The sequence below is a fragment of the Aphelocoma coerulescens genome, chromosome 19, assembly GCF_041296385.1.
Source record: "Aphelocoma coerulescens isolate FSJ_1873_10779 chromosome 19, UR_Acoe_1.0, whole genome shotgun sequence".
Classification (NCBI taxonomy): Eukaryota; Metazoa; Chordata; class Aves; order Passeriformes; family Corvidae; genus Aphelocoma; species Aphelocoma coerulescens.
Window position 1 is genome coordinate 4,359,000 of NC_091032.1, and position 17,530 is coordinate 4,376,529.

At 46.5% G+C, this 17,530-nt stretch overlaps 1 protein-coding gene across 7 annotated transcripts in view; it reads left to right on the forward strand.

Moving 5' to 3' along the window:
- The window catches only part of COL26A1 (collagen type XXVI alpha 1 chain), a 167,202-nt gene that overhangs the window by 117,851 nt on the left and 31,821 nt on the right, over positions 1 to 17,530 (forward strand). For all 7 annotated transcript variants that reach the window (XM_069033617.1, XM_069033615.1, XM_069033618.1 and 4 more), the window contains one exon: positions 8,923 to 8,984. In XM_069033617.1, the coding sequence (XP_068889718.1) occupies positions 8,923 to 8,984 (62 nt within the window). The remainder of the gene's footprint in view (positions 1 to 8,922; positions 8,985 to 17,530) is intronic.

Below are 17,530 nucleotides of genomic sequence, written 5' to 3' on the forward strand. Positions count from 1 at the left end.
TGGCTTAAGGAGTTGTTTTCCCTATTGGTCTTTCAGCTGATTTTTTGTCTTTGCTAAAGGAAGCCAGTGCTAAATGTTCTGGATGAGGAACAACTAGAGCTTGACTGAGCATCTTGAATGCCACACATTTGTGGGTTCCAGGGACTTTGTGCAGAGAGGAGGTGTCCAACCCTAGAGCTGCCCTGCAGCTTTGAAGGCCCAAGTAACAAAACTCAAAGCGGGGGTAGAATTTGAGGTCAGAAATCCCAACTGGAAACAAGATGCATATTTCCTATACAATGGTTAACTTTGGATGCAGTTCACTAATGAAACCTTGGTTGTCTGGCTCTGGAGTGTCTTTATGAAACACAAACCCCAGCTCAGCACACGTTGTTTGGCTCAAGACTGTGAGAGATTCCCTGACCTGTGTTATACAGGTGCAGAACCAATATTGTGAGAGTCCCTGCAGACTTCACTGTGAGCCTGATTCAAATGTTTCCTTTTGTCCTGTCTGCTTCCTTATTTCATGTTACACTGCACCATATTTTGACTGCATTTTCCCCCTGATTGCTTCTCCCAGCAGGGACAAGCAGTCTGGTTTGTAAGGGATGTGAAGCCATCTCAATGTGAGATGAAGTTTTGAGTGCAGTGGAGTTTCTGTGTGTCCTTCACTGGGGTCAGGTCCCATGAAGTCTCTCTCCATGTCATAGATCAGGGATTGAGGGAGAAATGAGTCAAGTTCAACGATGGTGGTGTCAGGCATGAGATTTTGGCATAGTGAGGACTGGACCAGCTGTAGGAGGAGTGTTTTCCCCTGGAAAGGAGCCCCAGGCCCTGTGGACATTGTGCCCTCAGCTTCCTTGGCTGGAAAGCACGTGGAATCCCTCTTTCAATCTGGGGATTTTTAATCTAGTTTAGATTAGCCCTGTCTTGCTGTGAGAGGTTTGTAGGTACATATTGTTCATCCCACCTGTGTGTCTTTTATTTTCTGTCTTTTTATTTGCTTTGTCTGCTTTGCTGCCATGCCTTGCTACAGCTGTGAACCAGGGGAGGGTTGTTTGGTGCAATACCAAAATCATTGAGCAGCCCCAGTGCCACCAGCATCACTTGGAGCTCCAGGATCAGCAGCTCCAGTCAGCAAGGCCTTAGCAAACTCATTCTGGACAGGTAAAATCTTTGTTTTTGGGGTGACTTCAGTCAGGCTGTGTTAGTGAAATGTCCTTGGTGCTTGTAACAATAAAGATGCTGCATTTCTAGCCAAACATGTTGCATCAAAACCCAGCCATTCCCTGCTTAAGCTTCCTCTGGCAGATAGAGATGGTCTGAACACAGATCTCACAGCTGATGGTTGCCTGTGAGTAAATGATCCTGGTCTAATTCCACGTGCTGATGGAGCAGGATGGATCTCTTGTGGAAGAGCACAACTCCCCAGGCTGAGAGCAGTTACAGATGAAATTAGTGAGTGGGTGGCAGTGTGCATGTGGGAAATTTAAAATAAAACGTGAGTGATGTGAGCTGTTTAAGAATAGACCTGGGTGAATAATCGAGGCTTTCTGGCTTCATTTGCCAATCAAAAAATTGGAAAGAAAAATGACTGGGGAGAATCTGAAATGGAAAATTTTAAGGTTTTGACACAGTGTAATAACTAAAATATGGGTTTGGGTCAAGCAGAATTGTTTCCTGTGACCCAAACCATTTACTTTCACTTAAGACTATTTAATTTCTTCATTTATTTTTCATTTAAGTGAGATTTGAAATAAATGCTATTCAAAACTTAGGGCTGAAACATTTCATTCAGAAGGTATGAAAAATCATTTAAGAAAGAAACCTCTAGAGATAATATTGCAAAAATTTTAAATATTACACCTGTTTTGTTTCTCACTTGAAACAATGTCTGAAATTTTGTGTAGCTTCTTGAATAGTAGTCGTTACTCCAACAACTTGGAGTAACTTGCAGTTTGTGGTAAACTTTCTTCTCACTCAGTTTTGCTGAGGTTTTTCTTACAGACATTTCAAAATCACCGAATATCATGATAATGAAAAAACATTTCTTATTTGTTCATGGAAAAAAAAAAGCCTTTTCCTCTTTAAGAAGAAAAAGAAGAAAGTAGACACAAAAATGAAGTATGAACACTTTACAAGCGGAAAAGGATCAGATAGCAGTTCTCATAAGAAAGGAAATCTGAGCTGCTTTTTAAAAATAGCCAGTAAAGTTAAGGGTAAGGGTTGTTATAATAGAGATATGAGAGACATTACAAATGGGGAAATTTTGGCAGTGATTGGGGTCTCGTAGCAGAGATGGTGAATTATCTGGAATGAAGGTAAAAAGGCAAAAATATTCTGGAGGTGTTCTGTTTCATATTGATAGGCAACCTAATAACTCACAATTTCCAGGTGAAGATAAAACGTTCCAGCCTGCAAAGTCCTCATGTGAAAACTGTGGGAAAGAGCAAACCCACTTTTGGTCAAAGAGACCATCTTTAAGTTTCTCTGAGCTCCCAGTTCCTGATGTGTGAGATGTTTTAATTGTGCTGATGACCAGGCTGAATGAGATGGTGTGGGGCTGTGCCAGTGCCGGTCTTGAACCTGGATCACAGAATGGTCTGAGTTGGAAGGGACCCCGAAGGATCATCGAGTCCAACTCTTGAGTGAACAGAAGGGTGTGTGGTGTGTAAATACAGGTGAAGGTGAGGCTGTGGCCAGGCTGGAGCATACAATGTTTGCAGGTCAGCCAGAATGCACATTCTGTGCAGCTGGATATGTGAAATGTTGGGAAGAGGAGGCACTGAATGCATAGTTCCTCTCCAGGTTGGGTGACTTGGCCTTTGTGTCCCAGCACCAGGGTCCTGACAGCCCCTGGCCAGCTGGGGACCTTCCCTTGCCACTGTCTTTGCCAAAAGGGGAAGAGGAGGGGCAGCCACTGATCTCTCCTGTGTGGTGATCAGTGACAGGATCTGAGGGAATGGTCTGGAGCTGTGTCAGGGATATCAGGGAAAGGTTCTTCCCCCAGAGGGTGCTGGGCACTGCCCAGGCTCCCCAGGGAATGGGCACAGCCCTGAGGCTGCCAGAGCTCCAGGAGCGTTTGGACAGCGCTGCCAGGGATGCCCAGGGTGGGGTTGTTGGGGGGGTCTGTGCAGGGCCAGGGGTTGAAGTGGATGATTTTGAGTCCCTTCCAGCTCAGGATATTCTGTGATTCTGTGGTTTACAATGCACACAGCAAGTAAATATCAGGGCAGTAAACAGAGCAGTGGAGTCTTAATGATCCTACACTAAACAAAACTCAGAGAGCTTCCCCTTGCAGAAGCAGCTCCTGCTCCAGCTTTACTGGGCCTGGAGCTGTGGCCAGGGTCAGAGCCCTTCCCTCCCATAGCTCTCCAGACCTTTGATTCCTGAGCCTTTGCTCCTCAGACCAGAGGCTGCTGGGTGACAGAGGCGTTCATCCCTCCCTGCCTGCTGTCAGCCCTCAGCCTTTCATGTGCTCAGAGCCCGGTGCAGAGCTGCACACACAGCCCCTTCTAAACAAGCACAATTAATAAAGCCTATCTAGCCAACATCTGACTCTCATTAGAGGAAATGTGTTGAAAAAACAGATCCCAGGTTGGCTGTGATTTATGGCTTGGGCCTGCTATCCTTCACAAGCACTGGCGAAAGCTTTTGCAAAGGGCCAGAACATAAACTACTTAAGGAAACTCAGTAACCATGTAAAAAGGCTGGAAGGGTCAAATCAGACAAATTAAAGAGAGGTGGAGATGCAAACCTGAGCTAGCTGTCCCCCACTGAGGGCCACCTAGGTAGGCACAGGAGATCTGTGTTCATATTTCTGCTGTGGAATTTGACTTGAAATTCCTTCTGTGCTAGCGTCAGAAAGTGTCACTGCTCTTTTTCTGGCTAAAGTGTGTGTGTGTGTGTGTGTGTGGCAGTATGGGGATGGAGGGGTCAGTGGCCTCGTGGTTTCTCTCAAGAGTGTCAAATAAAACATCTCTGGTGCATGAGATCCTGGGTGCTCACTGAGTTAATGGTGCTTCCTATTTCTCTTTTGGGAATTTTGAGCTTCATCCTTTTCTCTTTGCAAAGAAACATGGTTGACTGAGTGAATTTAGCTGACTTCCTCCAGATTTTCTCCGAGACTACTCTGAACTTGTCCTGGAGGAAAGTGTCTGCTGAGAAAAGCCAGTTTCCTGCTTACTTTGACAGACAAAATGTTCTTCCAACTGGACCTTGTCGAGCTGTGTGTCACTGATTTGTCAGGGCAGTGCAGCTCGAGCCGTGTCTGTGGTGGTGCAGGAGCTGCTCCGAGCAGGGCTGGTGGTGCAGTTGCTGCACTATCAGAGCTGCTGTGTTGAACTTCATGGAGCTCCTGTTGCCTTCCCAGTGCTCCAGCATGGGCTGTTGGCAGCTCTGGTTTGCTCCCCTGCCCTGGGGATAACCCAGCTTCTCTTCATGCATGGCCATGCAATGGAAGTGGTGGAATAGATGAGATGGAGAGGGAAGAGCTGCCAGGCAAGTTGTGTCACAAAAGTCAAGTATTTCAGTTGTTTCTCTGCATATATGTTACATTTGGTCCTTTTTCATCCTTTAACCTTGGATCCTTTACAGGTCCTTTACACTGAGCTAACAATGGATGAAAGGAAAGTGAGCCTGGGAGGAGGGAAATGTGTTGTTTGGAGTCTGAGCAGGTTGAAGCATGAGCTGCAGATGTGATTCCTGTGTCCCCAGGCCTGCCTGCATGCTATGCCCCGTTGCATTGCAAGGTTGAAGTTTCTTGTAATAGCAAAATATGGTCTTGAAAAAAACTTGTCTGCAAAGGCTTTATTTGTTTAAACAAAGGCTTTGTAATTCCAGAATTCTCTCCCCTTTCCTATGCTATAAACCACCTCCTCCACCTCCCCTCTGAAACACAAATTTTGGAGCAATCCATCAAGAAAAAGAGAGACAGAGCCTTGATCCCTTGACTTCAGTTGAGCTGTGCAATTTATATCTACTGAGCATCTGGCTGTAGGGAAACCAAAAGCTCTTTTAATATTCTGCAGAGACTCTGGGTATACAAATGAGTGTGGGCTGTCAGAGCTGAGAAATGGGGCAGAGGTGCCAAGAGGTTTCCTTGCCATTTCACACAAAGCTGACCTGCAGCCCCATGGTGAAATTTGGACTGGTTCTTCTTTTACTGCCCTCAGTGCCACTGTGATAGTTGTGCTGAAATCTTTAGAGCCCTGTTGGTATCAGGCTGTTATCACACCTTTCTTGTCATGATTTGAGTGGGGAGTTTGAAGACTTGTGGGACTTTCAGGCTTGGGAAGCTGAAGTGTGCAGCTATTTAATAATGAAATGATGCAAAGCAGGAGGGCCAGGTTTATAATGCAGGAGTGCCAGGTTAACAAGGTATCTGAAAGTCATCATTCCTTGCTTTAGGTCACTCACAGGGGTGTATCCAGACTGGAAGCTCAGGCACAGATCTGATGCTTGTTGGCAAAGCTGCAGCACTGGGGGCTCAGTCTTTAATCAAAGATGGGTTGAATGGAGCAACCTTTGTGTCAGGGTTGAGGGGCTCACAGCTGGTACAGGGTACCTGGCTTGTTATTTCCAGCATGTGAAGTCTTCCACATCTCCTCTGCATTAGAATTTTCCATCCCTCCAGTTACATTCCAGTTGAGAGGAGGAATGGGAAGGGAGAGATGTGCTGGGACAGTGAGGCATCATGGAGACAGACTGGGTGTCACTGGATATGCTGGTACTGTCTCATGCTCATTATCTCAATTATTTATCCTCCCTGCTGGAATATTTCTAAAACAAATCCTACCATGTGTTTTGAGGTTGGGATAGAGTGAAATCACAACTCCTTTCTCAGAGTTTAGCTGGAAAAATACAAACCTGCCAACTAGGAATAGAAGGGAAATAAACTGTGGTTCTGTGTAGCAACAAGTGATGGATTTCTGCAGATATGGAAAGCGTCTGCTCTGCAGTCCCAGGTCAGAGAGTGTGTGCATTTGCCCCAGCATTATATTTGTTCCATGAGAAATAATGATGTGAGACTCTCAAGCTCTTTTTAATAACACAGACTGCTTTCACCCTGATCAGAAAATTCAGCTGCACAGTCCCAGGCCTTGGAACCACGAGCCATCGAGATTAGACACTAAATACTTCAGTGCATCATAGTTAGGGGAGATACTTACTAGCTTGATTTGCCACCACCATTCTCAGGCTTTCTGCAAGGACAGATGTGGACCCCAGACCTTGGGATTTCACTCTATCCCTGGTGTGCAGTGAGGGAGCTTTGAATGGAGTGTCTGACACTGCAGCCCTGAGCATTCATCTCTGCCTTTGAAAGCCTTGTCTGCCTGTTGGTCAGATAAATAAATGTCACACGGATTCGTTGGCAGGACTCTTGCCTTAGTAAGATTTTCTGCATCAGGATATCCACTTTAAATGTCTTTTGGGCCCAGTCTAAGTACCTTGGGTGTGGATCTGGGTTTCCAGGCATTTCACAACAGAAGGGATCAGAGATCAAATCCATCTTGAACTTAAGTAGTTCTGCTTCTGACCCAGGCTGTGTTTTCTGCATGTTACAACATCACTGACATGAAAATCATATTAGTACAAATCTCACATGCAGTGACACTGCTGGTTTCTCTCCTCTTCTGTCACTTTTTCCATTTAAATCAAACCTTTTCTGTTGCAAATGCACCTGAGAAGGCTCTTTGAGACACTCTTCAAGAGCAGAGAGAGCTGCAGGACCAGTGCTGTCCCTCTTTTTATGAGCTGAGCTGTCCAGAGGGACCTTAAATGGTCAGTCCATGTCAGATGCACAGAGATGGTTTTCAGACAGTTCAAGTCAGTCTGTCTAAACCTGTGGGAGTTACTAATACGTGCAAGCCAGCAGAAGGGAGAGTAGGACTCTGTATTTTATTTGCTCTGTAACACATCTGATACGTCTTTTGGCTCCTGGGAGCACTGGATTTATTCAGTCTTATCTTTCTGTGGGGATGAGCAAGATCAAAAGCCTGAAGCCAGTTACATACAGAAACCAATTCCCTGTTTTACACACCACAAGCAGATCCAGACCAAACAAGCCTCACCCATTTCCTTCCCCTTGGGACAGTGCACTTATGGCACTTGCATGTTCATGGGTCAATTCAAGCCAAAAAATATTGCCCAAGATCTATTGCAGAGAATAAAAATAAACAAATGTTATTTTCTGTTGGGTAAAAGAAAGTCCATGTCAGTACTGACCTGTGAGGAAATCCCTCCATCTGAGTGTTCCTGAATCATCAGATGCTTTGGTTTCAAAATGTTGTGTATTACAAGGTGGAAGATCTATGTCTGGCTCCTTTGGGAAGCTGCACAGCTCCTCATAGAGGGCCAATGTGAGAATTCTTTTGGAAAGTGGATGCAGTAGGTTGCTGTTAGCACTCAAACAATCTTTTTAGCCTGTAAATCACGAGGGTGGAACAGCCCAGCTTCCTGTTCTTCCAGGACATGTACTCAAATCTTTATGTGGCTGAGAGCCATCAGGACATGCCATGTGCTCCAGAAAGCCAGCGAATTGTCTGGGGCTGGAGACTGGAGAGGTCCCTTGGGTTCCTTGTGCAACAGGGGACAAAGCTTGTTAGGGGGAACAGCTGAGCCCAAGTGTTGGGGTGTTTTTTACTCAGGCCAAAATCCATGTTCAGCCATCCCTCTCCATAGGGAGGCTTTGGGTTTCCTCAGCATCCCCTGCATCGTTGCAGCCTCAGCCTCAGCTGCACCTGAATGGTCTGTTAGGGGCTTGAGAACTACAGGTCAACATTCCCAGTCCTGTGGAAACACCAGAATTAAATACTTCTATGGCCAGTCAATGAAAACTGGCTCTGGCCCTTAAGGAGCACGAAACACACACACAGATGTATTTCGCCTCTATGGGCCATGAGATGTGATTCATCACCTGAATATGGATGGTTTATCCTCTGAAATGCTTCATGCTGCAAATCATTTTCCCTTTTTGAGGACTGCTGGGTTTCAGAAGTCATGAGAGGTGAGTGGTCCAGTCTGGAAAGCTTCTCCGAGAGCTGGGAATGGGCAGTTCCACTCTGCTGCAAAGCACTGGGGAAGTGCCTTGTTGATTAAATCTCTGTTCAGGGCTTTATCCTCCTTCACTCACTTTGAAATTGCTGAGATGAAACCAGAGGCAAAGCAGCAGGCCTTCTGTTTAGATAAGGAATGTCATTTGGATGGAGCAATCACTTTAACCTGCACTCAGAGCTCATTCTGGCAATGTTTGTTCTCACTGAGGCTCCCTGTCAGGACTCCTTTGGTGGCTGCTCACTGTCTGCTGCTCCTCTGCAGCACAGGGAGATGGAAACCACTTCATGCTGCAGCTCTGGGCTGCCTCAGCCCTTGAATCTGCCTTGGATTTCCTGGCTGTCACTGAGATGGGTGCTTTGTCTCATTTGTCTGGGAGGGGTAACGGGGCCTGGGAGCCCAGGGATGGAGCAGGACACCACAGAGATGGGCATGTTGTGTATTCATTGCTTTTCTTGGTATTTTAGCAGGAAAATAGTAGAGGAGTGAGTGTTAAATGGAGTGGTGGTTGTGCAGCCTGGTGTCCTGTGAGGTGGGAGCATGTGCCACACCAGCTTGCACCAGTGGCAGGACAAGTATCTCTGCCTATGACAGTAGCTCGTGCTTGTTGGCACCATGAAAAGTCTTAAAACCAGTTTTTATTTCATCTGCCTTCTACATATTGGGAGCTTAATTTCACACTCTGCCCCTCTAAGCATCCCCAAACAAGGTTCAGGTAACGTGGCTGTGGCTGGTGACCTGTGCAGTGGATTTGAATATTTATTTTCCCCCATAACTGATCTTGACTCACTTTTCCATGTGCCTTGGATCAAAGGGACCAGGCTGAAGCCCTGGATGAACACACAGAGTTCCTGGCAGTTTGACATCACCATGTTTTGTTCTCTCTAGAATGCATGAACTGCACGAGGCTTGCGGATATGACCGAGAGGCTGAACACGCTGGAGGCCAAGGTAAGGACCTGCCTTTATTCTCCTGTTTGACAAAAATTTCCAAGGGTTTCTGGTGACAAACATGTCGAGTTGGCAGGCCTGGAGAGATCAGGTGCCTGTTCCTCTCTCCATGGCAGTGGCTCTGCCCCAGAAAATGAGACACTTCTTGCCTCTAGCCCTGCTCCTTCCCTTCTCCTTCCCATGTGGCTGCATCCCTGCCTCAGCCCAGCTCGTCCAAAATAATGCCCAGACCTCAGAAATAACGTGCCATGTGTTGCCATCATGCTTATTTGTCACTGTTTGCCTGTCACACCTGCCCCCCTCCCTCTGCCCTGCTGTGTTTCTTCAAGTGCAATCCAGCCCTGCTTTTTTATCCCTTTTCTGAAGGGTGGGAGGCTCTCATGCATACTTTAGTGGAGACAAATATTAGGGGGAGACCTTCACATTGTGAAGGGGTTTTTTTCCTACAAATCGTTTTAATTTCTACCTACTGGGATTCAAATAAATTGTTCCAGTCCAGCAACAAAGCAGCTGAGTCAGCATTCCCCTTTGATCTGTGGTCCCTCCTGTGACAGCCCACTCCTGGCTGTTACTTATCATGCTTTGGTGCCTTTAAGGCATTTACTGCTGTTATTATTCATTAACTGATGCTTATCAATGACATAAAAGAATTTAGGGAGAAACCTTTGTGGAGGGAGGTGATGGTTGTGTGGTGTTTTTGAGGCCAGTACATGATATTATGGTAATTTGGGAATTGTTTGTGCTGAAATGAAGTCTGGAGCCTCCTCAAAGCCTTCCCGGTTATATTTCACTACAGGAAAATGAAGGGGTGGGGGGGAATGAAATTCTGGGGAACAGAATTGTTCGAGTGGAAAAAACTGGTGTGGTGCAAAGGACAAAAGGGAGCTGGATTGTTTGTCTGAGCAGCAGGAGCTGGCAGGTGGGTGTCCTCTGGCAGGGCAGGAGAGAGGGGCTGGTGAGTGAGCCCTGCGTGTGCAGTCCTGAATCCAAGTGAGACACGGGGCTGGCCTCAGAGAGACGTGAATCAGCCCTTCCCTCGCCAGCTGTGGCCAGCTGTACCTTTCTTCACTTTCCAGGATTTTCTCTGTCTGGCTCACTGCAATAGGACAACCAGAGACTGTCCTGACATCACTCCACACTCTGCTGGCTTGTGCTGCTTGACTCTTGTGTGGGTAACGTGTAAAGGCTGGTGGCAACCTCAGCTGGGGCCTGGCAGGACTTTGGGGAGGGGGAAGGAGATTCTACCTGCCCAAATCCCCTCGGGAAGTCAGGCAGAGTGTGTCGTGTCTGATTTAGTGCTGCAGTTGGGCAGTGTGTGTTGTTGCTGTGATGGTTTTCCTTCTGACTCCCCTCTGCTTCCACACAGATCCAAGCTGGGAGCAAGGCTCATCAAAGGGGTTTACTTTTACAGAGGAAAATGAGTTATTGCCTTCATTTTTGACGTACTAAAGCCCACGTCTCTGCAAGGAGACCTTCTGCAGCATGGCCCAGCAAGGTCCTTATTAATCTTTTGGCTTCCACTTTGTTTGAAAAGCTGTGGATGCTTTGCAAAAATGGACTGTAGCAATGAAACAGAGAGTGAAGCAACAGTACACAACTGCTGGTGCTGTACACAAGAGAAATATGCTGATTCCCCTTTTTTTCAAGGTTAATTTAAGTTCAGTTTGATCTATGTAGCAATCTAATGAACTCAGTTGTTACAATTCAACAATTGCTAGCATCCTTTAAAAGGTGCTTATGTTTGTTTGGTGTTGTCTGCATTCCTGCTCTGGGTTTTGGAGAAAGATCCCTGTTTTTCTGGATGATCTGGATGTGAAGTTGTCACTCAGCTCTCCAAACTGTCTTCTTGTAATGTCTCATTTCTCCACAACAACCTGAAGCTGTTTTGAGGAAGGGATGGGATGGGATGGGATGGGATGGGATGGGATGGGATGGGATGGGATGGGATGGGATGGGATGGGATGGGATGGGATGGGATGGGATGGGCACACACATCTCTGCCAGTGCCACAGGCTGTTTCCCCCTGGAATTTTGCAGGTTTGCTCTGCAAAGGCAGATGTGGAATTTCATCCTCCCCATGAGCAGAACTGGATTTTCCTGCCACAGTCCTGCTCCCTCTGGAGAGAGATGATGTTGAGGTTCTTTGCTGCTTTTGCTCTTTTGAATTTCAGCCCAGAATGACCAAGCTGAACTCTGGGGATGGCAATGGGCAAGACCAGCTTGTGGTTTCCTCTTTCCCCACCCTCTTCAGCTTTTACAGCAGCCTCCCTAAAAATGGGGATATAACCAGCAATGGTCTCATCTTTCTTATTTACAAGGGTGAGCTGGTTCATCCAAATTGTAAGATCAGTGCCCAAATGAGGTAATAAAAGCAACCCTCTGATTTTGGTAATATGAGAGTTGGATCAGAAGGTGAGAAGCGAGAATAAACACAGAGCAAATGGAATGAAAAATGACTCATTAGGGACCAGAGCTTTTATTGCCCCTGGGGAGGAGAGAGGCTGAGCCGTGGCTCAACTGTGCAGCAGAACCAACTCTTGACATGCCTCACACCTTCCTCAGGGCTGCTCTAGGTTGTCCTTGTGCCTGTAGGAGGTGTTTCTGCAGGGAGGAAGGTGAAAGAAGATGGAATCAGGTTCTGTCCTGATTCCAGCCTCATTCAGGTTCCACCTCCTGTTTCCAGCTACCACATTATCTCCCCAGGATGGAGTTTCCTTTTCTCATGTGCTCAATACCAGACCCACTGAGTGCCAGAGATCTGAAAGCTTGATTGATAGTGCTGAGCTTGAAATCTACAGAGCACAGGATCCATGTCAGGGAGGATGGTGACCATCCTGGGGTCCAGGACAATAAATTGTGGGGACTGGAAGAAAACTACCTCCTCCCCAAGCTCCAACATGTCAACCCTTATTTCTCTCCTATGACATCTTAGTTTACATCCCCACAACACCCCCTGACCCCACGGGAGCCTCGTTGGTGGGATAGCAGAACAAACCCTGCTTTTATTTCATAGCAAAGGTTTCACTTAAGCCAGCACAACCTCTTAGTGGGAAGTGTGTTCAGCCCTTCCTGAATTTCCTGAGCCTGGTGCTGCCCTCCTGTGTCACAGGACTGAGCCCAGACAAACCTCCGGAGTGGCTGGAAGGGCTGGCAGGGATGCAGGGCTGGCAGGGCAGGCAGGGCAGGCAGGACAGGCAGGGCTGCAGGCAGCTGCACACAAATTTCTACTCACTTTGTTCACCCAGTTTCTCTGAGTAAGCCCCACCACAGAGCTGTGGGCAGCACAATATTAATCCCAGGTTTGGGTTGGAGCTGGAGTGCAGCGCCTGATCTGAGCTGATATAACCCAGCCTTATCTCCTGACACTGCTCTTGCAAAGCTCGTGGCATTTCACTTCCAGCTTTAATGCCTGGAGATAGCATTACATATCCAGTGTCTGATTGATTCATTGTGTGATTGATAAATGACATGCATAGTTTTTGCATGAAAACAGTCCCTGTAATGTGATTCCCCACACAGAAGATTCTGAAAGGTTTTAAAGAAAATCTTTGTACCGTGCACAGAATTTGATCAATTCATTGCTATTTTTCTGAAATCAGCCCATTTATTTAGCACAGATTAGCAACAGCACCTTCACCACCCACGTCTTTGGATGGTAAAGCATCATTACTTGGAGTTTTAATGTGATCATTGTATGAAATATTTCTGTATCTCCCTCTTCTCCCAGGCAGTTGCATGAAATACTGGCAGCTGTCTGGGATGTTTTATAGGGTTTGTCTTTCCTTTCTCTGATAGACAATAAAACAATTCCCTGCTGTAGGGGAGAAATATTTGGAAGATAGCAAATGTTTCACGGTGCTGTGACAAGGCTGAGAGATTGGCAGGGGAACCAGAATTGCTTGGCTGTGAGGCTGCTGCTGGTTCTGCAGGGTGGAAGGGAGCAGTTGCTCGATGCTTCAAGGACTTCCATGAATTTTCCATGTTCTGTATGTGATAGCCACGAGCAGTTATTTCCTCTCCTTTCTGAACAGGAAGGTGTCTTCCTTATTAATCCCTAAGGTTTCCTAATGGCTCTGTGCAGAATGTGTTTCTCCAGCTCCAGCAGTACATTGAATTTAAGGAGGATTTGGGCTGTTTCACAGGTAGCTGTATAATAACTGGCTGGTTTCTGGTAACAGTAACAACCTGGAATCAATCCCTGTGAAATTTCTAATTTAACGCTGAGTTTCCGTAGGTCAGTTAATGACTCAAATATTTCTAAGAATAAAATGCAACTTCCTAACTGATTCTTACAAGGAGGAACCATGAACCAAAACTGGGTGGCCAAACTGGATCTTGTGTTACTTTGCATCTATCTCTTGGTTTTTTTGCTGATCTGCAATAATCCTGATGATGAGGCAGTTTGGGTACTGACCTTTCTCTCATTTGGGCATCCTGCTGTCTTTCAGAATGACAGTTAAAATCCTTTCCTTCTCAAGGCTAATAATTTTTGGACCTTATTTCTTATCACTGTTGGATTGAAGGAGCAGTCTGTCCCCTAAGACTGTTCCTTGTGTTTGGCCAATGCTGTAAATCGTTTGCCAGAACAACAAAAAGGCTGCAAAGGCCTCCTCGTCCACTGTTCCCTCCCACAGAGTCTTTTAGTTACAAGTTTGGCATTTTTAGTCAAATGGATTTAATATTTTCATAAAATAACTTTGCAAAATTCTCTTTTCCTGACACGCTGCTTAAGTTTGCCAAGCAAATCCTACATCTGCATTAAGGAGATACTTTTTGGTGTGTTTAATAGCTGGGAACATCATTGACAAGCTTTGATTTTTTCAGAGAAATACATTTGTGGACAAACAGTAGGTTTTGTCAAGGGAGGTGTGTGAGGAGCCCAAGGGATGTGCTCAGATCCTTTTGTAATTCTGAGTCCAAATATTCAAACTTCCACTTGATTCTAATCAGAAGTTCTAGTGCAGCTTCATAAGTAAAGCAGCACTCTAAGATAAAAATGACTTTGGCTCCTTTTTCTTTCAATCTGTGCCAAGGTGAGCCAGGAAAGGCCCAATTTCCTCATCTTTTCCCTCATGCTGCACTCTCCTCGCAGACTTCAGGCTCCATGGAGGAGAAGAATACATGAGGCATGTGAGCTTGTTTGAGATGAACCCCTGAGCTGAGGGCTCCTCAGCTGGGGGAAGCAGAGCTGATCCCAAAGCCATTGCTGGGCACAGGGGGCACTTGGTCAAGGCTGAGTTCACCTGAGGCTGGTCTGATTTCACATCCCTGGCACTCCTACATCCCCAGGAGGTCTCAACAATACCTGGGGCAGAAGAATGATGTGATTTTGAGGGTGGAAGTTTATAGCTCCCATGTATTTTTATCAGGTGTTTTAAAGGAACTGATTTCTGAGCTCCTCTGTGTGCTTTGTGTACAGGGCATTGAAGGATTGCTGGATCCTTTCCACGTCTGGCTCCTCGGGGTGCCAGCTGTGGCAGGCTGGGGCCTCAGCAGCAGAGTAAATCCCACTGGGGAGCACATTCAGAGGAGCTCCCCATGTGCCTCCCAGGACCACAGCCAATCCTTCCCTTGAGCTGTTCTCTCAAGCAAAGCCTCGAGGGTCTGATCTGAGGAGCTCCTGAACAGTGCCTGTGTTTCATCTGAACTGGGAGGGCAGCCTGTGCTTTTGCATCTTCTCTGCCCCAATTCCCCTCCAGAAGGTACCTGCTGAGGAAACTGTTGCATTTTCCATCCTTTTTTTTGGAAATCTTGTAGCATTCTTTGTAGCAAGAACAAGAACTGTGCTACCTGATGGAAGCCTTTGGTCCGTATTTCAGCCTTCCATGCATCATCTGATGACATAAACCTCACCTTTTGCTCTGCACTGGGTCACTACAATGACATCAGCTAGTGCTCCCCCCATAATCTGTCAATGCAACAAAAACTCCTCCATGCATTAATTATCTTGTCCCTTTAGCCAAAGCCTCTAAGATGTTTTAAGGATGAAGTCACCCACGTTCTCTCTGGGCACCCAGCTCCTCAGATTTTGGTGGACACTTACTGGATGTCATTTGGCTTTTGAAACCAAGCACTTGTGTCTGTGCTGGAGCCTTGTGTTCACAGGTCCCACACTGCTGTGAGAGAGAGACCATTCCCCATCCCATTTGGTAAAACTCCCTGTTTAGATCTGTCTTGATGAACGATTAAAAAACTCTTATATTGCCAAATGATTTGCTATGAAGAAAGATATGTCCAACAAGTTATGCAATTACCATTATTAATCAGCTTGTGTCTCTACAAGATCAAGGGAATCTTACTTTACACTGGAATTTTTAGCTGATGAGCTGGATTCATGCAGTTTCTTTTCCTCCTCTTCAGAGAGGGATGGAAGGGAGTTGATTCCACCAATGCTTCAAGAGACCAAATATCCCCTGTTTATTAATTAATAATATCCATCTGGATGTTGATCCAAAGAAAAAGCATTCTGAGGCCTGTCATATCAACTTTTACATCTTTGGAAGCCTGGCTGTTCTTCCCTTGTTTCTAACACCTACCTAGTTACAGGACATCAGGAATGTGAGCAGAGGACAGATGATGGGAGGAGGCCGCCCTTGTGAAATCTTTTTTTGATGAGTGGGAACAACAAAAATAGGGTTCTGGAAAGCCACTACAAGCCAAAAAAAAGTCCTCTGACACCGAACATCTCAAGAAGATGAAAACCGTCCTCCCATTTCCATTGTCCCTGGCCTGAGCTTTTGATCTGACGCAAGAAATGTGGTATTTGTCTGAAGTGGAGAAAGTTTATGCTGGCAAAAGGAGGAGGTGGGTTGAGTAAGCTGGGACTGAGCTCCAGGCACACAACGCTCGTGTCCCCGCGGAGGGCTGGGAGCGGAGCGGGATCCACAGCCAGGCTTCGAGCCCCAGCAGTGGAGCAGGAGCCAGACCCTGCCCTGGGAGCCTGGCGGGTCTGGGAGCCCTGGGGTGAGTCCTGCAGGCAGCAGCCTCTGGTGCTGGCCCTGGAGCCTGGGCCAGGGCAGGGTCATCCCCTGGTTCCTGAGCGTTCACACGGCTCCTGCGGCCGGCCCCGCTCCCGCACGGTGCTGGCAGCAGATGTGGCTCCGTTTCAGTCCCTTCCAGCCTCCTGACCCAGCTCAGCTGCATCTGAGCCGTGGGGTCTGGAGCCAGAGACAAACCCTCGTGCTGCTGGGACCTCTCTTGCTAGAGGATCCAGTTCAGCACGGCCATTTAGGCTGATTTGAGTTTTTCCTTCCATTCATGCAGAAAGACAAAAGTTTGAGTGTTTTCCTGAGTTGAGGCCGTCCTTCCACTCAGACTGCACAGTGCAAGGTGGGGAGGAAAGGGGTTTTTGTGTCCTGCAGGGATCTGCTGTCCTGGCACCACAGGCAGCAACCATTGTCCTCCTCTCTGCCTTCCCTGGTTGGCTGGTGAGCGACATCACCCACGGCAGCAAAGGCATATTTCATTTATCTGGTGGCATGAGGATGTTTGCTGCCTCCACTTCTCAGGGAGGCAGAACTTTTGTGTTGAAAGTGGTAACAGCAACACCGGTGGCCACTGCTTGCAATGAGGATTCCCAGTGAAAACTACACATTCTTCCCTTGGTGTTATCCCTCTCTCTACCTCAACCTTATTGACTAGAAAATACCAAGGTTTTAGTCTTGAGATTTTAATACACTGCACATTTTGCTAATTTTCTTTCTGGCTGTGAGCCTCTGTGGTATCATTTTCCAGCAGTTTACTCAAAGGGCTCAAAACTTTCTTTTTTTTGTTTGATGAAAGTGGGAATTCTCCTTGAGTCCCCTGACTACAGCAATGGCAGCCTTAAGAAAAACAGAACGTGACAGAAAATGGATGAATGGCTCCAGTGCTATTGCAATAATGTGTAAAGAGCCCATTTGTGCTCTGTGCTGTGTGAGCTGTGAGAGGACACTCCTTGTTGAAAGAGCCATGTGTAGTTTGAGATTTTTGAATGTGACTAAATCCCTTGTGCTTCTCCTTCTTTAGTTTGGCTCTGTGGATCTCACGGATGTGAGAGCTCTCTTCTTTCTGCTTTATTTCTTTTGGGCATTTCTTCAGTCCTAATCATAAAAACTAGAATTTCTCAGCAATTTCAAGTCTGGAGACTTCCTGACCTCTATCATTTCGTGCCCAGGGAAAATAAACTTGTTACTATGGTTTGAGCCTTAATGACTGCAAAGTATATATAGTCAATTTATAACAGCGCATACTGGATTATCCTGTGCATGCCTTTACAGCTTTTACAGCATTTATCAGCAGAGTGCTCATTTAAAACATGTTGTTTTAATGAAAAGGATACCATTGCCACTGTTTTGTGTTGATTATGTGGTAACACATTTTTATTATCACCCATAAAAATGATTTGGAGCTGTTCCACTCCAGATGCGACCTTCGGCAGAGCCGTGCTCGCGCTGCCCGCGAGGGCCACGGGCCCCTGTGGTTTGCTGGGCCCTGACCATGGCTGCAGTGATTTAATATCCCTGTTCCCACAGCTCTGCAAAACACTGTCCAAGACAGCCCCTGTG